Source organism: Dipodomys ordii, unplaced genomic scaffold (genome assembly GCF_000151885.1).
Source record: "Dipodomys ordii isolate 6190 unplaced genomic scaffold, Dord_2.0 Scaffold2, whole genome shotgun sequence".
NCBI lineage: Eukaryota > Metazoa > Chordata > Mammalia > Rodentia > Heteromyidae > Dipodomys > Dipodomys ordii.
The window spans coordinates 32077136-32100332 of record NW_012267218.1 but is presented as its reverse complement, the minus strand read 5'-3'; the positions used below and the strand labels follow the sequence as shown (position 1 = coordinate 32100332).

General features: G+C 40.2%; 1 protein-coding gene across 1 annotated transcript in view; it reads right to left on the bottom strand.

Moving 5' to 3' along the window:
• Positions 1 to 3842: 3842 nt before the first annotated feature.
• The window catches only part of Ppp2r5e (protein phosphatase 2, regulatory subunit B', epsilon isoform), a 68596-nt gene continuing 49241 nt past the window's right edge, over positions 3843 to 23197 (bottom strand). Inside the window, exons 7-12 of the mRNA XM_013016066.1 lie at positions 21908 to 21961; positions 21756 to 21806; positions 17980 to 18099; positions 14046 to 14173; positions 10686 to 10787; positions 3843 to 5731 (exon numbers count right to left, since the gene is read on the bottom strand). Of these exons, the coding sequence (XP_012871520.1) occupies positions 5632 to 5731; positions 10686 to 10787; positions 14046 to 14173; positions 17980 to 18099; positions 21756 to 21806; positions 21908 to 21961 (555 nt within the window). The 3' untranslated portion in view covers positions 3843 to 5631. The remainder of the gene's footprint in view (positions 5732 to 10685; positions 10788 to 14045; positions 14174 to 17979; positions 18100 to 21755; positions 21807 to 21907; positions 21962 to 23197) is intronic.

The window sequence follows — 23197 nt, the reverse complement described above, 5'->3', positions numbered from 1 at the left end:
GACAGACTTTTCAATTAGTGTTGTAATTAGTGTTGTAATAACTTGAGAAGGAAAAACTGGTCTACATTCCTATAGAACAACTTACCTACTAGGTGAATAGTGGACCTAAATGCAGAAGGTAAGATTATAAAGTTTACACAGGGAAAAAAAGGGTGGTGGGGTTTTCTTGGGGTGTGTGCTATGATAAGAAAGTGGGCTGGAGATTTATTAGATAACACACACGATCTACTTTTTCAAAAATGTGTATTATATAATGAGCACATACTATAATAAAAAAATTTTTTTGAAATTTACTCTTCCTTAGCTATCCCTATGTTTTAGTCTTTTTCCAATGGCCCAAGGGACCATGTTCTATCAAAAGATGAAAAATATTAAGAAATTTTACAGTATATTTTTCATCTCCATTTTGCTATTTTTAGGCAGGAGGCAACATTATGCAAATAGACATTCCATTGAATTGTCTCTTAAATCTAACTTCTAAAATTGTTATCTATTTACTTGATCTTCAGATGCTACAACAAATGGCTATGCCTTGAAATGCAAATTTGCTGAAACTAACAACTTTTGCCTCAACCAGATTAACTAAATACAAAACATTAATTCCACATGGTTCCAAAATTGGATGTGACCTAAGAGAGATCAGACTTAAATGCTTAGACAATCCCATAGCAGCTTAAGGATGACATTCTCACTGGTTCGTGGTGAGGTCCAGGTCCCCTCCACGCAACGGGGAACAGACTCCTTGACCAACAGACTATGAAAGAAGTGATGGGTGTGGCCATTTATGGAAGCAAACCTTAGATCAAGAGCTTCCTATCATTTAGCACCAGCTGCCACAATGGAAGGAAGCTCAAGGATAAAGTCCTGTGCTGAGGAACTGAGACCCCTGACTCCCAGGGCCAGCATCAAGTGATCAGCCATGCAGGTGAACCCTATTAGAAGTGAATTTTCCCACCCCACTTGAGATATGCCAGGTGGCACTTGAGGACTAAGAAACAATAGGTTCTTACCCCAAGCCCTTCCCAGACCATAGACTAGACAGGGAATAAAGCACTTTTGAACACTTGGTTGCCCATGAATACTACTACACACCCCTAGTCATCATCTGGTTGTCTCAAAGCAAGCATGAGTACACAGCCTCCACTGCTGCCAAACTAAGTTACTGTGTGACACCAACAAGCCACAAAGGCCAGAAAGAAACAAAAGCAGTCGGGCACCTGCGAACTCTTCACTCTGCTTTATTGTGACGCACCCAAGGTACAGAACCTCTCTCAATGTGAAAGGGAAGCTTACATTTCTTTGGGAGAGCACCTTCACGTTGGTTTCTATTACCACTTTGAAGAAAGTAAACCATTTCCAAAGAACATTTGAGATTCCAAGAGTTTAGACTCAGCTCTCCTTCTGTGGTGTTTTGGCCGGTGCGAGAAGATCCGTTTGTACCATTTCCACAGGGTGGGAGATCAGAAGTCTTCATGGTCTGCTTGGACCAGTCTTTCATTTTCATATGCAACTTTTCATATCAAAAATGTCTCCGTTTTTCCTCTATCCATAAACAGATGCTGTTTGAAGAGACACATGTACATTCTCACAGCTAAGCTTGAAACCAACCAAGAAGCACAGCATCACTAACAAGACAAGTGAACAGTTGCTGCCCTCTCCTGCTAAGACAATGAAATACTAAAATAGCAAAAGACTGATGAAGCGCAAGCGAACTCCTCAAACCAAAAGCAACGGACATGGTATCCTCATTACACCCAGTCAAAAATCAAGACAACAACCAGAAAAATGTCTTGGTAATATTTATATTTGAAAGTTCCCCATTGATACATGAGGTGTGGATTACAACTTATTTACAATAAGTGATTTCCAAAAAAAAAAAAAAGTAAGGAGGGTCTGAGAAAAACACAGGGGAAGGGAAAGGAGAGGGAGGGATGGAAAAAAAGGAAAGCTTTATTCACAGACACCATTAATATGGGATGTTTGTTTCCAAGAGAGATAGCTGCTGCCAACATGAACCAGAAGCAGCACACATTAACAGCTAGATCTAAGTCTGCTAAACTTTCTCTCAAAATGCACCATCCCTCTTTCAGAATTGCAAAATTAAATATAGAGGAATATAAAATGCATTGCCAATATACCTATTACAAAAAATCCTTTATGGCTCATTTCTTAACTCCACTCAAGAGAAGCAGCTGAGCCAGTATACAAAAATAAAAATATTCATGTGCAAATAAAACATCACTGATCATGTCTGGTGCCACCTTTTTTTTTTTTGTTGTTACAGGTGACTGTTATTTTGTGGTAACATGGTAATAGCATCAAAAAAGCATGTGTCTTCACTTCCTGGGCTAATTAAGCCAGTGCATCCAAATGAAAGAGGGGGGGGGCAGGAAAAAAGAAAAACCCTGGGACACAAAAAAAAATGCCAATAACATCCTAACATCCACATATCCCTTGCCCACCACATCCCAGTCCCCCCAAAAAAAATTTTTTAAGCTTCTGAAGCTCTAAATATACTTTTTAAAAATTCCTTTCCTTTGAGCCTAGGGCTATACATTTTTTTTTTCAGGACAGCAGGTGCATTACCAGCAATTCCTAGCTCTGCACCCTGGATTGCCCCACTTAGAATGAGGTACAAAGTAAATTAAATTCTTCCATTTAGGCAAACAAGCCCAAGACAGAGGAAGGAGCATAACCCTGCTTGTGAGTATCCAGCTATGTCAAGGGCATTATTTCTTGATTTTTTTTCTTTTCTCTTATTTTATTAAAAATTAAAAAAAAAAAAACCACTCAGATGTTAGGAAGGGTGAACAGGACAAACACAGAACACAGCGGGCAAACAGCTGGGGACACCTGCACGATGAGAGAAAGGAATGCATGCTTGATTCATAGAACATGGGTACCTCACACACACGTGGTTCTAGGCCCACAGCCTGAGCCTCTGCTTCACCCTAAACCACGGGATTCTGTGTATTTTCTTTCCTCCAAGGACACTCTTAATCCTATCCCTGAAACCAATATGGTAGGGATCAAGGTGGAGTGATCATCACTCAGTAACTACAATATTTGCTATTTAAAAAATATATTTATATATAGTTCTGGAAACTATGAAGCCAACAAAATAAAACACAAAAGATGCATTTTTGTCACAATCAACAGCAGAACTGTGTGGCAAGGGACAAGGGGGCAGGGCTGCTGCAAACGCAGCCAGTACGTCCTTACGGATGTCATATAGTGCAACAGTCAGTTTACCTCCGCTACTCCACGGCACCGCACACAACATGACGAATGTCACATTGTCACTTTCAGGTTCAAAAAGACAAAGTTTCTTCTCAGAAGTGGCCTGTGAGTTTTAGATGACAGATACTTCTATCTGCTTCTTTAACTATGTCTAAAACTTGGCTTTATTCCTTTCCATTTGGAATGATTAATATCCAGGTCTGGCATCAGGGTTGTGTTTTCACCTTAACTCTGAGGACAGGTAAGCTGCAAAGGGGGATCCTCCCTTTCTCCTTTTAAACGACTGCATTGATTTCCAATAGGCTTCCATAATCCTGTGATTTTAATGTCTTCAACGTGAAGATGACTTTGGGGCAAACAAAAGTTTCTGCTATCAGAAGGAGATGTGGTAAATCTATTTTTTTCAAGTTTCAGAGATTTATTAATCAGTGTAAATAAATCTATTCTTATCTTACACCTCTGCTCCTCTGCCTACACTGATTACATTGATCACTATTAATGTTCTTTTTAGAGGGGGAAAAATCTCGTCATTATATTAATTGCGTATCACTTTTTTACTGCAGTTTCTCTTGGGGAATTAACCATGCCAAGTTTTGTTTCTGTCTTTTTTTTTACAGAGTTATGGAGGGGTAAGAGGTCAGTGGCTTTCCCCCTCTTTTCCTTAGAAATAATAAAACTATATATTCTACTCAATAGTTAAATGGCTGGAATAAAACATACAAGCCCGTATTTATAATACTTGTCTATTTAAAGCAACAATAGTTCATATGTTCACGTTTGCTACTACCACAATTCAACATATGAACAGGAATCAGCTCATTCGATGAGCATGGCTGGAAGTGACAGCTGAGGAAATCAACCTATTGCTGCCACGTCCACCACAAGCAAAAAGCATCCTGAAGACAAGGCCAAAGCACACAGCTCTCTGTACATAGTCATGGAACCACGTTGGGTAAGTCCATACTGCACTTTAGTCTTACAGCAGTTTACCTACCCAAGGTATAAGATTCCTCTCCTAATACCAAAGCAGAAAGCCAAGAAGATCTATCTATAATTCAGCCCTAGATCTTGTTTCTGAAACAATTGTGTTTTTCTTAAACAATTTGGTCACGATGCACCTTTGATATAAAAGCACTTTTAAACTTTATTATTAATACTCAGGACATTAGGAATTTCCAGATTTTTTTCAGTAGCATTTGTAGAACCACTTTTGGTAACAAATACAGTAGTTAGGAATATGCATCCAATTGAAGATGCATAATGTGTATCCTGAATCCTTTCTGGCTAAAAACAGGGCTGGCTGGCGCGGTGATGATATATAGAATGAGAATCTACAAAAAACACTGTAACGTGGGTTTTTTTCCCCCCAGAGGCTACATCCTCTTTTGCTGGAATACTTTATAAATACATATTAAAAAGTAAGGCAACAACTCCAAACAGTCCAAGCTGTTTGCTCAACTCTTATCCCAATTCAATTCACATTCCTGGCAATCAATTTCATGGTTGTGTGTTGTTTAGTGTTTGTTTTTCTTATATTGTATGGTCCAAAAGGATGTTGTGACATGTCTACACTGTCTCTGGTATGTATGCTCAAGGATGGATGCAACTAATACTGGTCAGGCACTGAAGCCTGTGGTGTCCCAGTGCCTGTTTTCAAAGGATTCAAGACATTGATTTGGATCCTCCATTCGACTCAAGTATGAATCCAAAATTCCCTTCCCTACTATGTTTATCACCTCTCCTCTTATTTTACTCCTAATTTGAAAACTAAAGGAGTGCCAGGACTACCTGGTTACTGGAAAGATGTTCACCCCAGTAGACAAAACTTTCCTGAGGGGCTTTGGTAATTCACAGCCCCATTCTATGTGGACATTCAACTCATGAAGATGTGCAAAAGGAAAAGATGTCAAATTTCATCAAGTTATCCAAAGGAGGATGTTACACAGACTTATAAGGAAATGACAATCTTTTTCTTCCTTTACTATAAATACATTTAACAGCTTAGCAGAAAGATAAGCTAAATTTAAGATTGTTCACATTTGAAAATTGTATCATACTCTCTGCTAGTGATAAATAAGAACTCCTGATAATGGAATTTAAACATAGCAATTTCATCAACAGATCTTTGAAGACCACTTTTTTTTTTTTAAGAGGGTTAGAACAATGATTATGTTTGCAAAGTTCTGAGAAGTCCATCTACTGTCCAAACTTTGGATTGAAGTCCTTATTTTTTTTTCCTTTACTTAAAGACAGGTATATACAGTGCTGTTGTAATAATGAAACAAATGTGAAATCTACTGTAAAGTTGCACAATACAGAAAACTGTTGCTCCATCTTCTACTACATAAATGTGTGACTCCACAGGTTAGTCATGTTGCTGTCGTGTTTCTGTTAAGTTGGAATTATCCCATCACGTCTAAGACCTCTCTTTAACTCTAGATCCTCCAATTTCTTCCATAATTCTTCACGTTCTTTTTCTTTCTTTTTTTCACTGGGGAAGAAAGAGAACATAAGGTAAGCAACTGAGAATGTTTAGAGAGATTATCTAAATAGCAACTATACCATCACTGCCTCTTACTATACTTTCCTGTGTTGAGGGAGGAGGGATGCTTGGGGAGAGTTATTTGAAGTAATGGGGTTTGAACGCAGGGCTTTGTGCTTGCTAGACAGTCACTCTACTACTTGAGCCACAGCTCCAGCTATTTTTCCTATGCTTTGATATTTACCAATGAGTCTTGAAATCAGAGCCTCAACACTATTCCTTAGCTTTTTTTGCTCTACCACTTGAGCCACAGCTCCATTTCTGATCTTTTTAGTAACTTTTATTGGAGATAAGAGTCTTACAAACTTTCCTGCCTGGGCTGGCTTTGAACGGTAATCCTCAGATTTCAGCCTCCTGAATAGCTAGGATTACAGATGTGAGCCACTAGCACCCAGCCTCCTCTAGTTATTTTTTAAGATAGGGTCTCGCATTTTACCCAAGCTGGCCTAGATGACATTGCTCCTCCTATTCATACTTTTTGCTGTAGCTGGGATGACAGGAGTGCAACACTGCACCCAGTTTTGTTTTGTGTTTTTTTCTGTTGAGATAAGGTCTGATGAATTTGTTTTTGTCCAGGCTGGCCTTAAACCACATCTTCCTGATCTTGGCCTCCTACAGGATTACACACGAGGCCCTAGGCCTGCCTTCCCTATGTATATTGTAAAAGGTCTTTGAAAAGTTTGGCATTAAGCTTACGGATTTTTCTTTTTTGCTTTTCTCTCTTGTAGGTTTCCTTTTTTGGCAATATAGACACAAAAGTACTGATAAATGGAGAAGAAAAGATTATTTGAAGAATTCAAATTAACATCCCTTTATACTTAATGCAGAATATTAACTTCAAAATTACCAATCAACAAAAATTAGGATGATTTATATATATCCTAAAACCAAGAGCACTTAGTGACTTTTTCTTTTGGGCTTAGTTAGAAGCTAACATTTTCTCCAAATCCATTCTCAAAACACGTTAGAAATACGACATATACAGAGAATGTACAAGGTCAAGAAAATACATTCTCTCCTTTATGTCTACTTTCCTATTTAGTCATTTTCTAAAAACTTGTAATTTCAGAGTTTTTTCCCTTCTGGATTTTATTTCAATAAAATTATTTTATGATCAAATGCACATAAGCATGTGACTTCTGTTCTTCCCTTATGAATACCCTCCTTTGGTCTCACTGTGTGGGAGTACCTAGAGATTTCCATTTTAATTAATCACCTGGATGGGATTTGATGATATTATTGTGATGTGTTTTTATAAATACCAATCCTTCAAACTGGGCTCAATATTAATTTTCTGAATGATTTCCAGACTTTCAGATAAAATCAGATAAAACTAATGGCCTAAAATGGATTTGGCTAATTTTACTTTGCTAAAAACATTTTGAAATTTCTGTATTAAAAAAAGAAAAGAAAGGAAAGCTGGATATGATAGATCATTCCTGTAATGCCAGCTGTTTTACAAGTAGAAATTGGGAGGAACTTGGTTCAAAGAAAACTTTCATCTAATAAAGCCAGGCATAGTTTCGCACATCTGTGACCCCACAGCTACACAAGATGATCAAGGTCTGGTATCAGCCCAGGACAAAAATGGGCAATTTTACATAAAAAGCAAATAACTAGAGCAAAAAATGTGAGGGGCATAGCTCAAGTAGTATAGTGCCTGTCTTGCAAACATGAGGCCCTGAGTTTAAACCACAGAACCCTCTGAACAAACCAACAGCAAGTACACAAGACATTATAAATTAGATAAATTCATTCACATTTACTGCAAATAGTTCACTGCATGATCTCTTTATATTCTCAAGGTGTAGGAAACCAGGAAAAAAAAAAAAGCCCAGGTAACTACATGAATCTATGGATTCAAATAATTCCTGAAGGCTGGGGCTCATAGTCCCTGGACTACCTCACTTAACAAAGCTTTCACTTCAGCCATAGTATAATTACTCAAGAGAAACCCTCATGCATTCAATAAATTCTGGATGCAAATGCAAGACTCACTTTATGTCACCACCAGTACTTTTGAAATGTGTTAACATTTATACAAATGGAAATTAATCTTCATGCCCACCCTCCAAAAAATTCCAGAGAAATCCAAGTAATTTTAAATTCTTATGCCAACAGTCTTGAAGGAATGTTCAATTTTAAGGCAGTTATATCTTCATAATTAATATTGTGTGTTTAGGCCTTATTTCTTTTAACTAGCTATATTAAGTGCAATGTGTTATACACTCATAGCAGTACCTTTCGGAACCAGAGTTGTGCTTGGTAGCAAGTATCTATGGTTGTCATGTGGCTTCCTCAAGGTGTTAAGTGTTTAAAGCAGCCGGGCTGGCACAGGGACAGTACAGCTGATGGCTGTATTGTACTGACAGTCCTTCACTCAGGCATCTGGGGTCCCAGGGGAGGGTCTAATAGCTGTTACTAGGGAGTCAAATTACCCCAGCCCTAACAGTTTAAAGGAAAAATAAACATTAAAGGGGGTGCTTACAATAAATGTTTAACACCCATAGTGATTTAACAGTGTTTCAACAGTGCTTAACACCTCTGCCCCCTGCTGCAAGGAAAGGGACGTACAATCCATATTATACAAATTTTGGTCGTTTTGACCCTGGAAGCCTATATGCACAACAGGGAACAAGAGGCCAGACTGGGTAAGTCATGTTGGAGCCTAGACATGGCACTGTATGCAAGCTGTCAGGCAGATAAGCACTTTTTGTTTTCTCATTACAGTCTGGCAATAATCCTAAATCCAAATAAATGTTCTCAGAGAATACTGATTTGACCCCAAATAAATCAATTTTATAGATCCATCTGACCTTTTTGACTGGAGGCAGAAGGGTTTGGACCTTTATGCAAATGAAAATCAACTCATACGGATCAGGTTCATACTGTGTTCATTTGCAGTCTAAATCAAATACTGCCATCACTATGACACTAGTCATCTTATTGCTGAAGAATTCCATTCAATTTATCAGTAGTTCTGGGCTGTTCAATGCCATTTATCCTGTGCATTTTTTCTCCAGATGAAATTTATGCTGACTTATGCAGTTTTCAGACTGACAACTTTAGCTTCAAAAATTCTAAATATTTCTGAAACTGTCACCCTTATTCTCTCCCACTTTCTCTCTCCCTGTAGGTGGAGATTTTAAGACTTAACCACACAGTGAGCTGAGGATTCTGTCAAACCATCTTCCCCTTTCCATTTTACACAGCACTCATGTTGGCACATGAACCTCACAGCGTTGGCACATGAAGCTCACAGCGTTAACTACTTATTCCGCCCACCATTTGGGGATTTGTAACACCTAAAAATATGCTCTGAACCAAAACCAGAGCTCCCTGCCATCCAGAAGGGAAGTGTTCCACTGACGTTCTTCTCTGACAGAACAGTATTGAGCTCTTCATTCCCACATCCATGGAGAAAGCAATGTTTCCATCTGCTTGGTGCACCCTTCTGTTGCTCACTGACAAAGTGTTACCTCTGCTTTAGCAAACCCTTCTCTTGTTAAGAAAGTCCACTCATGATCAGCTGTTTTAACATGCCAGAATATTAGAACCAACCTCAAAGTTAGTTAATTCTTATCTTGTTCAAGGGATTAAGTGATAAAATATCAGAAAACAAATGAATCAAATAAGTTTTTTAGAAAGGCTCCCTTCTCACACTTTTTTTTTTTTTAAACTGGTAGTGCTGGAAATTAAACACAGGGCTACCTTGCCTACCACTAAGCCACACTTTCAGTCTCTTCAATATTCTTCATGGAATTCTACAGATTTAATCCTTGCTTAACTAGGCTAATAAGTGAGCTTTCGATTGTTCTAAAAGACAAAAGGTCATACACTATGCACCCTTTAATGTTTCCTTCTGAGCGCTTTTTGAAAATTAACATTTTCAAAAGATTTTAATTTAAGTTTCAGGCAAGGAAGGCTATTACAAGTTTAATGATTTGCAACAACTGCGAACGCAGTGAATTACAAGTTATTTAAGCTGCAAGTATGCCACGGCATATCCCATATTAAAAGCCATCCCTACAATGAATCTTTGCCCTTGACCATCAAACCTTTCCCCTCATTGATTTTATTATCAATACAACACAAATAACACATTCAAAATTGGGCAACACAAAGAAGCAAGGAAATCACACAAAATTTAGGGAAGAGACTCAGCAAGTTCCTGGGTCTGAACATGCACACAAAGCTCTGGTATTTTTGAAAGGTCCATGGTTTTAGCATCTGTAATACTAGCATTTGCTTTTAGGTGATCAGAGCCAAGCCACACACCCAACTGATAGCTCTCTGTAGACTTTCCTTAATCTCTCCATGTATGTATTTTGGAAAATTGGAGATAATGGACAAGGAATAAGATTCAATAAAAAGTCTCATGTAAATGAAAGCAAAAAAGGCTTTAGTAAGTTTTGACACTAGAGGATTCCTCTGGTTTTTGCTTTCTTAGAGTCATAGACTCTCTTAGAGTCAAAATTTATCTATTACCAGACTATTATCCTCCATATTATTTTCATTGCTCTTTAAAATTGTAATGGATTTGTTGGGTTGTAGGACAGAAAGTAAGTTCGGTACCGAAAAGCTAGACAAATGAAGCCTTCTCAATCCTGCTGCTGGAGCACAGTACAGCATTGGCCCATGTTGAATTCAAGTAAGGTAGCCATAGGAGTGAATCAGAGGAAATGCTACCTGATGATCTCAGTAAGTGGGCCTGCAATACCAGCTATGTGCCAGGCTCTTAACCCAGTACTTGGTGATACACTAATACACAGCAAATGAGCATGCAAAAATGAATATGCGAACAAACTTCTGATTTGGTGTGCATCTAAACAACTTCAGCAATGAACAAGGAAAGAACTCAAAGGTTTTATGCACAGCAGACAAAAAAGCTTTAAAAAGTTACCGCTGACGATCTGACTTGTATGTGGCTGTCAGCTCATCAAACATGGTGCTGTTCATTTCCATAAACGCCTTCAATACATTGTACACTAACGCCACAATAGCCCTGTGAAGCAGAGGAGAGGGAGCATGGTTAGCCTTACACATAACTTTTGTCTTTTTTTTTTTTTTTTTTATTGGGTCTGGTCGTGGGGCCTGAACTCTGGGCCTGGGCGTTGTCCCTCAGCTCTTCAGCTCAAGGCTAGCACTCTACCACTTGAGCCACAGCGCCACTTCCAGCTTTTTTTCTTTTTGCTTATGTGGTGCTGAGGAATCGAACCCTGGCCTCATGTATGCAAGGTAAGCGCTCTACCACTGAACCATCTTCTCAGCCCCTATAACTTTTGTCTTAACATGCTCTTTACTGAATTCTCTTTTCTGCCTTTGGTTACTAGGACCAACTAGAAATGACCTACAGTTCATTTTCATGTGGAACTTTACATTCTTCTTAAGTGGTAGCAGAATTAGAACAATCTAATTTTCCCCTTCTAAAATAGTAATACCCAGAATAAACTGGTCTATGGCCACCTGATTAAACTTTATTGAACAAAAGGCAGGTATAAGCTGGGCACCAGTGGGTCACACCTGTAATCCTAGTTACTCAGGAGGCTGAGATCTGAGGATTGTGGCTTGGAGCTATCCCGGGCAGGAAAGTCCTTAAGAGTCTTATCTCCAATGAACTTCGCAGAAAAAGCCAGAAGTAGCACTGTGGCTCAAGTGGTAGAGCACTAGCCTTAAGCCAAAGAAGCTCAGGGACAGAGTTCAAGACCAGCAAAATAAAAAATAAATAAAAACCCACAGGCAGGTATAAAATAACCCTAAAAACAGCGTCTGTGTTAGGACTACCAGGACTACCATTAGAGGCCTAAATTTGCAAAATATTTCATATACATGCACATATTTATGTATGTATGCATTATATATTAAATTATTCATACTCAAAAGACATGACACCCAGCTTCTGGAAGCTAGGCAATTTATTTTTTAATTTTTCAAATTATTATAAATATAAATAATTATAATTATAAAATTAATAATATAATAATTATAATTATAAATAAATTATTATAAAGGTTATATAGAGAGGTTGCAATTACACAAGTCAGGTAATGAGTACATTTCTTTTCTTGACAATGTCACCCTTTCCCTTGCTTTTTCCCTCCTGTCCCCACACACAAGTTATATAGTTCATTTTCAGCATAGTATCTAGTACCATTACTCCATTTGTTCACCCTTTGTCCCTCCATTTCTGTGCCCCCCCCTTTACCAGATAAACAAGACAAAAAGAAAAAGGAAACAAAAACAACAACAAAGAAAAAACTTCTTGTTTCTATTTCCTGGAGTTCATTTTAATCAATAATATTTCTTATGATCAGAGGCACACAGGCATTGCACCTTCGAAGGTGTTCCCCCTAAGAATATCCTCCCTTGGTCTCACTGTGTCTGAAAGTTTAAGAGTCCTATATAATTTATCATGTCTTGGGGTATTTTAGCTCTAGCTTCTGCATATGAGAGAAAGCATGCATCATTTGTCTCTCTGTGCTTGGCTTACCTCACTTAAAGTGATTTGTTCTAGGTCCATCCATTTCCCTTAAGCTGGGCAATTATATAAGGAATCGATCTTGTTGCGATTTACTCAGTGCATCCACTCTGCTTAGTTCCTCCTGGTAACTGGCCAGCTCCTGCTGGTTGCTCTAAGAAGCCTAAACTAAGCAGCCTAAATAGTGGCCCATTATCAAGTAGAAGAATAAGCTCTCGGATAATGTGAGGCCTGCTACACTCCAGACTAAGAGTCTCAGCAGCTTTGCCCTTTGCGAATATATACAGCCTTCCCTCACTTTGCAATGAATATGCTTCCCATAGGATCAGACAATATCAGCAAAAGTGAAGGCATATATGTTAAATAAAACATTTACGTGAAAGGAAGGAGAATTTAAGTTCTTGGTTAAGGTTCTAGAAGGTCCTTCCTCCCAGGGGTGGTGATGGAGAGGCACTAAGTATAGGATTCAGAGCATTACAGAGCTCCTCCTGACCTCCCCGGACCCTCAAGAGGCCATCTGGAGAATGAAGTTGAACTGTCTAACATGCCTTTGTTCATTTGTTTTTGAGGTTTTTTTTTTTTTAAGGTCTATCAATAAAATCTGGCAAATTTGAAAACTAAGATGATGCTTTGCAGTTACATGCAAAAATTCTGAAGACAAAAATATGATGCACTGAATTCTACCTACTAATTTTTAATGCCATATAAAAATTTCCTTCCATTACATAGAGAAATGTATAAGGCCACAGAATGCCTGACCTAGGGTTGAATTAAACTTCTTAATTTTTTTTCTCCTATAGAATCTGATGATTGAGCTGGTTGCTGGGAAATGGATTTTGCCATAAAATGCTAATCTATTCAGACCATTTCCCACCATATCATCTTTCATTATTTCCTCATCTTCTGGCACCATTCCCCAAATACCTCATTATTTGCCCTCCCAAACTTATAGGTTTCAGAACAGGTCCTTTTTAATGGCTTTGTGCTTTTGAAATTTTAGTTTTTAATAGTACTAGAACCTGAACTCAGTCCTCCTGCTTGTATGATTACAACTGAAGTTCCCCACTCTGATTTTTGCTAGTTTTTTTTTTGGGGGGGGGGTTTGGGGGGAGGCCAGTCCTAGGGCTTGAACTTAGGGCCTGGGCACTGTCCCTGAGCTTCTCTGCTCAAGGCTAGCACTCTATCACTTGAGTCACAGCACCACTCCAGCTTTTTCTGTTTTTGTGGTATTGAGTTATCGAACCCAGGACTTCATGCATGCTAGGCAAACACTCTACCTTCTAAGCCACCTTTCCAGCCTGCTAGTTATTTTTGAGATAGGGTTTTATTTTCTGCCAAGGCATGTGCTTGGGTATAGAGTACCCATTTAGCCCATTAGGCTTCCTATGAAGCTAGGATAAAAGATGCATGCCACTGTGTCTGGCTGCTGAGATGAGCTTGGGCTGGCCTGATCCTGATCCTCTGAATCTCAGCCTCCCAAGTAGCCAGAATTACAGATGTGAGCCACTGGTATCTGGTTAGCTTTGGCCTTTTTATGATTGAACAGGTCCCTGAAGATCCACTTAAGCACTACTACCGCATCAGTATCTTCTTGGTTCCAGCACATCCCCATACTTCTGGCTACCTTCACACATAAGTCAATAGATATTTTAACAATACAGTAGCTGGCACCTAGCATTCAAGAGTTTATTAAACAAAAGAGGAGAAGCAAGGGAAAGAAGAGCAGAGAAGAAAGGGGAGGGCAGAGAGGAGGAGAGGAAAGAGAAAGGACACTGAAAAACCTACGGATTCCAATGTTCTTTTGAAATCCTATAAAGACTGGAAAACATGATGGGAAGGATAACGTTAGAGTTTTCTTCTATCAAACTCATAATGTATTCATTATTCCAATAATAGAGGGCCCTTTCTGCCACCTGTGGGAGAAGAAAACAAAAGTAAATTACAATCTATCTAAACAAAAGCATTATAAATAGTTCAAGCAAAAGTAAAATGAAGTATTCATCACATTTTATATACTTGCAGATTTTAAGAGCTCTAGGAAGTTCTAAAGTGGTTCATCAACTTCAAGAAGAAAAAATTGTACTTTCTCTCCCTGTTAGTTTATCTTCTCCTTTATGTCTGCTCCTCTCATCTGAGTCGTAGGTTCCCCCACATTCCGGGCCATCCCCTTTACTCTAGCTCCTCCTACAGATCCTCTTTCTGTTCTCTTATTCTCATGCTTCAGATCAACCCTAGAGCCCAGCACATGGCTGGGGTTTAGCAACAGTGCTCAGGAAAACCCACAGACAGCCACCCATGGCAGCCACAGTTACCAAGCACTGCCTGTGGCCAGACCCTAAGCTATACTGTGTCTAGAATGCATTATCTCTACTGCCAGCCAGTTTTTCTCTTTAAGAGAAAAACACAAAGGCTCAGAAAGATCAGGTAACTCATTCAAAGTTACACTGCTAGCAAAGCACAAAGGCTAGGAACTCAAGCCTAGGACCAGAGCTCCTTCAAACAGGGGAAACCAAGAGGATTTAGCTTCTGACCTCAGAGATGCTTGTGATGCAACATGTACTCATTGCCATCTCAGGTCTCTATTCTCTGCTTGCCATGCTACCAAGTGATTATAATTTGGTCTTCTGGGCCTGAGTTACTTATCTTGGATTTTATGATTTTAAAAGTATACCTCAAAACAAAATCTAAAATCTCTAGGAAGTGTAGTACATATATAGGAAAGGAAAAAGGAGTGTCTTCCTTCTTCTGTACAAATTAAGAACTTAAGTGTTTTGTCTTTTTTTTAAATAATTTATTTAGTTGGTTGTCGGGCTTAAACTCAGGGCCTGGGTGCTGTCCCTGAGTCTCTCTGGGTTCAAGGCTAGCCCTCTACCACTTGAGCCATATAGACACTTCTAATTTTTGAGTGCTGAATTAGAGATGAGAGTCTTGCCAAGACTTTACTGCCCTAGCTGGCTTTGAACCCTGAGCTTCAGACCTCAGCCCCCTGAGTAGCTAGGATTACAGCTGTGAGCCAACAGTCCTGGCTATTTATTACTTGAGCCACAGTACCACACCCAGCTTTTTCTGAGTACTTTATTAGAGATGAGTCTCATGGACTTTTCTGCCCAGGCTGGCTTCAAACCATGATCCTCAGATCTCAGCCTCCAGAGTAGCTAGGATTATAGGCATGAGCCACCAGCACCTGGCTTAGAACTTAGGTTTTAGAAGGAAAAAGCACGTAACACTATGGCTAATAGTCAAATGTGAAAACACCTTTCCATGTCCCTTTTCAACTCGGTTCAAAAACACATTGTGAGATTTCTTAGGCACTAGACTCTGAGAGTCCAGAGAATAGTTTTACTGAATATTTACTATGCTCCAGGTACAGTGCTACACAAGCCTCTTTAAGCCTCACAACCACTTTGTAGCTGGGGAAACTGAGGCTTATAAGCTACTGACTGTCACAAGGTCATGTGGCTAGCAGATTCTGAATGCTCTGCTCTAACCCCTCTACTGTTACCCCTAAGGACAGCACCATTCACTGCTAGGGAGAGGCATACCTGTGGCCCCATCCAGTGCAAACTGGCAGAAAGATGGATAGATGTAGAGGAGAGAGAGAGCAGACAAAGCAATCTAACCTCACACACCAAGAGAGGATTGTGTGAGAACACACCAAGGAGACAACACACATGCCAGAAAGCAGCATTAAAAACCACCAGGCCAGCACTGTCATCAAGACTTCTAGTCCCCAGAACTGTGAACACATAAAATCTGTGTTCTTTAAGCCATTCAGCCCATGATATTCTGTTAGGCGTGTGTGTGTGTGTGTGTGTGTGTGTGCGCGCACGCGTGTTCATGCCTGCCTACATGTGAGTACATGTATGCAAGTGAGCACACATGCACACACTGGTCCTAGGGCTTGAACTCACCACTTGGTCACTGTCCCTCAGCTTTTGTGCTCAAGGCTTACTGCTCTACTCTTGAGCCACAGCTCCACTTCTGGCTTTCTGCCAGCTGATTTTCCTTCCCCAGATGGTTTTGAACTGCAATCCTGATCTCAGCCTCCTGGGTAGCTAGCGTTATAAGCATGAACTACTGGCACCCAGCCCTCTGGTAGGGTATCTTCAGCTGACCAACATGTTACTCCCATCTAAGGTTCTGAGCATCATTTAAACCTCCCGAGTGATGTTCACATGAGAGATTCCTACTCTTTAGCTTCATTACACCAAACATTCCATTCAAGTGGGAAAGTAAGGCAAATGACCTTTGCCCGAGTGCTACAGGTCCTTGTAATATTCAAAATATCTATATACTATTTCCACCATTGCGGGGACAAGGGCTGAACTTAAGGCTTTATGGTTGTTAGGTACCAGCTCTAATATTGAGGGATAGCCCCAGTCTTTTTTGCTTTGATCTTGCTTTTCACTTGGCTGGTCTAGACAGCAGTCCTCCTATTTACATTTTCCTGACATGGCTTTGGTGACAAAAATGTACCATCACACCCAGCTTTTTCTTCTGAAATGGGATCTTGGAATCTTTTCTGCTCAGGGTGGCCTAGAATTGTGATCCTCTGATCTCAGCCTCCCATGTATCTGCCACTCTACTTAACCATTAGCTAAGATAGGGTCTTTTGAACTCTTTCCTGGCATGGCATGGAATCTCAATCCTCCCCATTGCAGCCTCTTTAGTTGTGATGAGCCCGCTGGTGCCAGGCATTTCTCAGCTTTTCTATCTATACTCAGACATGCATTATCTCATGTGAACACTCCATCTAACAGTTTTTACTTTGTTACCCCTTTTGTCCTTTGTGGTACAAGTACTAGATTGTTGGAAGATCACTGCTTTGACATACTAACATAACTTTAGATTAAAAAAAATTAAAACAGAAGTAACAGCCAATGTCTCTGACTGACAGCTGAGGGAAAAGTCCACTATCCAATGATTCCTTTGGGTGCTTCAATGATGTAAGCTAAAATGAGAACAATCTTTTCAAGATGTCAAGCAGCATGTAGTCAACCCTCCAGGTTTGTGAGATGGACCTCTGGTGAGACAGCCAGAAGACAAGACAAAAAATGTGTTCAACCCTGATCTTCTTTGCTTCCCTCTTATATAGGTTCTACAGCTCAGTAGCAAGGGCCGTGGTGAGGATAGACACTCAGGCTTATCTTCCCTGTGCTCCCCCTGAGCAGCCACAAGGAGGCAGAGCAGTCCATAGGAAGGCAGAGCTTCACCAAGAAGCTATATCCAAGATCAAAATTTAACTCTATTTACTCCCTATTACATTAGGACATTGAGCAAAGAATTCTCGGAGCCTCATCTCAAGAACTGGACAAGTAGATAATGTGATAAGAATGTGGTTATCAAAGGATATAATGACACTTACAAATAACATAAGTAAAGCATCTAGCATAATATAGAAAACTGTCTTTTTCTTTTTAAACATTATTTGGCATTCATTCTCACTCACTAAAGAAACACAACAGGCCACTTCGTACTTAGCAAGCTGGTGTTCACTTGTGTGAATCTGAAAGCCAGCATGCCTTTCTCGCAGGGGTGCAGAACACGCTGGGAGGCACGTGGTAATGACCCATGGTTACGATTTAAAACAATGCCACAATCATGTGCAAAAACAGCAAGTAAAATCATGCAGCCAGGGCCATGACACTCCAACACCAATGAAACGTAACCAAAACAATTCAGGCTGTGCAGGTCCCTTTGGTTCATGTCTTCTACTAACCTGAAAATGGGGGCTAGATACACACTTGGCAATCTGTTTAAATAAAGGTTCTTGAATTTTAACAAATTGTGAAGGTTCAATCACATCCAAAATTTCTTCGAGTTCCCCAAGGAACATGACCTGTAAGTAAAAGCAAAACACAAAATTTAAGCTATTTCATTAAAAAAAAAAATACAGGTTCAATGAAGCCTCATGAGTTTACACCATCTTAAGAAAAATATATGCATAAAAGTAAAAACAAATGAACCGGCCATTATCCCATGTTTATTAGGGGACGCTCCTTCTACAAGGAATTCACCATGAGGTCTATGTTGTTAAAACTAAGTTCCCATGAGCCTTGAACTGAATTGCTCAGGGACAGCTCCCAGGCCTAGAGCTCAAGCCCCACGACTGACAAAAAAAAAAAAAAAAGCGATCTTTCATGCGATTGTTTCTAACATATTTATAAGATTATGTCTTTGTTGCTTTGTATGTCCCTCCCCCATGGTATAACCCCTGCTTTCACTGTATTTGATGTTGGTATATGTGGAGGGGAAGGGAAAAAACAAATCGTTAAAACAGGGGTACAGGAGGACCCATTACAACAATGAGACGTACCAGTTGTTATGTCGAAAAATGAATTTTACAACTTTGGTGGGGTGGAGGGGGGGAGGATGCAAAGGGATGGGAAGGGGGAACAAAGGAGGAGGCTACAATGCTTGGTAAGAAATGTACTCATTATCTTGCCCATGTAATTGTAACCCCTCTGTACAGTATTTTCACAATAAAAAAATATGTTTATAAAAACAAAAACAAAAATTAAAAAAAAAAAACAAAAAACCTAAGTTTTCTCTAACACTGAAAGAATAGTTATTCTTTGACCCGGAGGCCTTACATGCTATACCAGGCCTGGGGACATGGACTCTCCCTGCAGACCCCCTCTCGATTGCTAGCAGCCCAGCAACCTCACCAACCACCCAGCCTTTAGTTTTAACTGATGTGCCAAAGTCCATGGCACTGGCCAAGCACTGAACTCCCTGCTGCGTGCTCCTTTAAAAACATTAGCAGAGGCTGGGAAGGTGGCTCAGTGGTAGAGCGCTTGCCTTGCATTCATGAGGCCCTGGGTTTGGTTCCCCAGCACCATATAAGCAGAAAAAGCCAGAAGTGGTGCTGTGGCTCAAGTGGTAGAGCTCCAGCCTTGAGCTGAAGAGCTGAGGGACAGCGCCCAGAGTTTATGCCCCACAACTGACCAAAAACAAAACAAAACAAAACAAAAACAAAAAAAACATTAGCAGAACAGCAAAAGTGCAAGAGACTAGAATACGTTCACTGCCCTGTATGAACAAATGATAATATATCAATCAGCACAAACGGACCTATTCTCTATGCTTATGCTTATCCTTACATGTACACACACACATATGCACGCACGTGCACACTCACATGCACATGCACACGCGCGCGCACATACACACACACACACACACACACACACACACACAACTGCTCTCCATAAAAACCAATAATTCTCATGGCTCCTGCACTGTGTGCCTAGAGAACAGAGCATTCAGATTTCAAAAGGGAATCAGAAAAACAGAAGATTTGGTTAAATGTATTAAATATAACAGAAAAGTGATGACAAAAACGGATTACCTATTTAGCCATGAGGAATAATTATGGGAAAAAATTAAGTATTCAGTAACAAGAAAAATGACACTGTTTTTAGATCTGAGATACATAGGTTAGGGAGTAATGCAGAATTTAATTTTACTTAACAGTATTAAGAAATAAGATAGAGGCTGGGAATGTGGCTCAGTGGTAGAGTGCTTGCTTTGCACGCATGAGGCCCTGGATTCAATTCCTCAGCACCACATAAGCAGAAAAAGCCAGAAGTGGAGCTGTGGCTCAAGTGGTAGAGTATTAACCTTGAGCTGAAGAGCTGAGGGACAGCACCCAGGCCCAGAGTTCAGGCCCCATGACCAAAAAAAGAAATAAGATGAGCTAAATACTAATGGTTCATGCCTATAATCCTAGCTACTCAGGAGGCTAAGATCTGAGGGTCGCGTTTCAAAACAAAACCAGCCCCAGGCAGGAAAGTCTATGGAATTCGTATCTCCAATTAATTAACAAAAAGCTGGAAATGGTACTGTGGTTCCAAGTTGCTAGAGCACTACCACTGAACACAAAAGTTCAAGGCCTGCCCTGAGTTCAAACCCCAGGACCCCTCTCCCCACCAAAAAAAAAAAGGAAAAGAAAAAAAAAATGACCTTCTACCCGACACTGTTCACACCTGTAATCCTAGCTACTCAGGGGGCTTAGATCTGAGATCTGAGTTCAAAGTCTGTAAAATCTGTAAGATTTTTATCCCCAATTAACCATTTTAAAAAAGCCAGAAGTGGAGCTGTGGCTCAAATGATAGAGTGCTAGCTTTGATCAAAAAAGGTAAGGGACAGTGCCTAGGCCCTGAAGTTGAACCCCAGGAGGGCACAAAAAAAAAAAGAAGGAAGAGGAGGAGGAGAAGGAGGAGAAGAAGGAGGAAGAGGAGGAGGAGGAGAGGGAGGAAGAGGAGGAGAGGAAGAGGAAAGCAAAGAAAGCAAAAAAAGAAAAAAGAAAAAGAAAATATGGCCTTCTGAAATTGTGTAAAGCAAGGGATGGAAAATTAAAGCTGATTGAAAAAAGTTGTTCCTATATGCCCTTTGTGTGTACTCTTCCAAAAAAATATAAGCCTAACAGTTGACCTCTGTTTCCAGGCCACCCTGCACATAGTTCCTAATCTTTCAGAGAGTAGCTGTAGGGCTGGGACAGAGCCAGGAGGCTCCACCCAAGCTTCCTGCCTGTTTAGGTCTCAGCAAAGCTCCAAATGATTATACGTCAGAACCTTTCAGAGCCACCTGTAAAAGGCTAAAGCTACAGTTGTGCTGTATATTAAGATAATACACAGTAAGATCCCACCTATACTGTACTTTAAAGTGGGGATTTCAGGGGCTGGGAAGGCGGCTCAGTGGTAGAGCGCTTGCCTTGCATGCCTGAGGCCCTGGGTTCAATTCCTCAGCACCACATAAGCAAAAAGAAAAAAGCTGGAAGTGGTGCTGTGGCTCAAGTGGTAGAGCGCTAGCCTTCAGCTGAATTGCTGAGGGACAGTGCCCAGGCCCAGAGTTCAGGCCCCACGACCGGACCCAGGAAAAAAAAAAAAGTGGGGATTTCAGCAGGTATGATTTCAGAGATGCTCTAGCATCTCTACACCAACAGTACCATCTCCATGCTATGCAGAAGGCCACAAGGACAGTGACAAGTGAACAACAGGAGTTTGGCCTGGTGTTACCTAAGGCTTAGCAGCACAGGCTAAAAGCATGCTATACAGGCATTTGGAGGCACCTCCTGACCTACTCACCTCTCTAAGCCTCAATTTCATCCCCAGTAAAATGAGAATACTAAGAGTCCTGCCTCATGGAGCTACATGGTTTAGATGGAATTATATCTGTGGTTTATTTGTGTGTGCGTGTGTGCGTGCGCATGCGCGGGCACATGTTTGACGATACTAAAGGTTAGATCCATTCTCTCAGGCCTTGTTGTTGGGGGAGGAAGAGGAATTTTACTGTTTGTTTTAATACAGGGTTTCATGCTTTTGCTTGGGATGGTCTCAAACTGAAATCCTCTTACCTCCTGAATATATGGGATTACAGACATGCACCAGTACAGTTGGAAAGATGTGATTTCACACATTTAGACCAATGTCTGGCTTTACAAAGTTTAAGTTACTGTCAGTAAGTTACTGACACTCGAGAGTATGCACTTACCTCTTTTTGACTGCATGTTTTAGGCCAAAATTTCATTAACCCCCTAATAACCTAAAAGAAGAAAAAAAAATTAAAGGTATATAACTGTTTAGATACACGTTCAGGAAAAGCGGTTTTTCTGAAGTTTTTTGAAACTATAACGAAACACTTACTGGTTCAGTGAGTGAAGGGTCTTTTTCCAGAAATTGTACTATACAATACGCCAACTGAAGAAGCAAAAAGGAAAGGCAAAACTTTACATTCTACATCTAAGGGTGCAAATGAGTATTAAAACCTACTGCTCTCTGGTTTCAATTTGTACATTCTGGGCTTAATGTCCCATCAGTTCATTTTAAATATAATAAAAGTAAACTAAATCAAGCAAAGGAGAACTACTTCTTATTTACTTTTTTTCTCTTCAGTAAGATGGAATCTCTGGTCTTGAACTCCTAGGCTCAAGTGAACTTCCTACCTCAGCCACTAAGAGTTGCTGGGACTGGAGGTATGCACTACTACATCTAGCTGAAAATGGCTTTCACAAGCCAAAATATGGCATTAATAAGGAAGGCTCTAGGAGAATTTTGAAGAACTAATGAAAAACACAGGGTGGAAAAAACATACTTTTCTTTACCTTGGAGAGTACAGTCATCCCTTGCTATATTGCAGTTCACTTATTGAGGCTTCACTGTACTGTGAGTTTTTTTTTTAGAAAAATATATAAACAGCCAGGTGCCAGTGGCTCACACCTGTAATCCTAGCTACTCAGGAGGCTGAGATCTAAGGATCAAGGTTCAAAGCCAGCCTGGGCAGGAAAGTCCATGAGACTCTTATCTCCAATTAACCACTATAAAACTGGAAGTGGTGCTATGGCTCAAGTGGTAGAGTGCTCACCTTGAACTTAAGGGCCCAGGGACAGTACCCAGGCCCAGAGTTCAAGCCCCACAACTAACCAAAAACAAAACAAAAAAAAACAAAAACACATAAATAGTGATCCCTCACCTACTGCAGGAGCTACATTCCAGAGGCTCCCGCCATAGGTGAAAATTCGCTAAGGAACAAAAAGTAAACCGCAATACAATACAGCAAGGGACGACTATATAATGCTGCTACTTAGATTTTTACCTATCATGGGAGTCTCTGGAAATGTAACTCCCATGATAGATAAGGGTTCACATTTTAAACTGTAACAAGTTTAAACATCTTTTTTTATTTTTTGGTCCTGGGGTTTGAACTCAGAGCCTAGGTGCTGTCCCTGAGCTTCTTTGGCTCAAGACTAACACTCTACCACTTGAGCCACAGCACCTCTTCTGACTTTGTCTGAGTAATTTATTGGAGGTAAAAGAGTCTCAGACTTTCCTGCCCAGACTGGCTTCCAACTGTGATTCCCCAGATCTCAGCCTCCTGAGTAGCTAGGATTACAAGCAATTATGGAAATACTAATGTCAAAAGAACTGAGTTTGCAA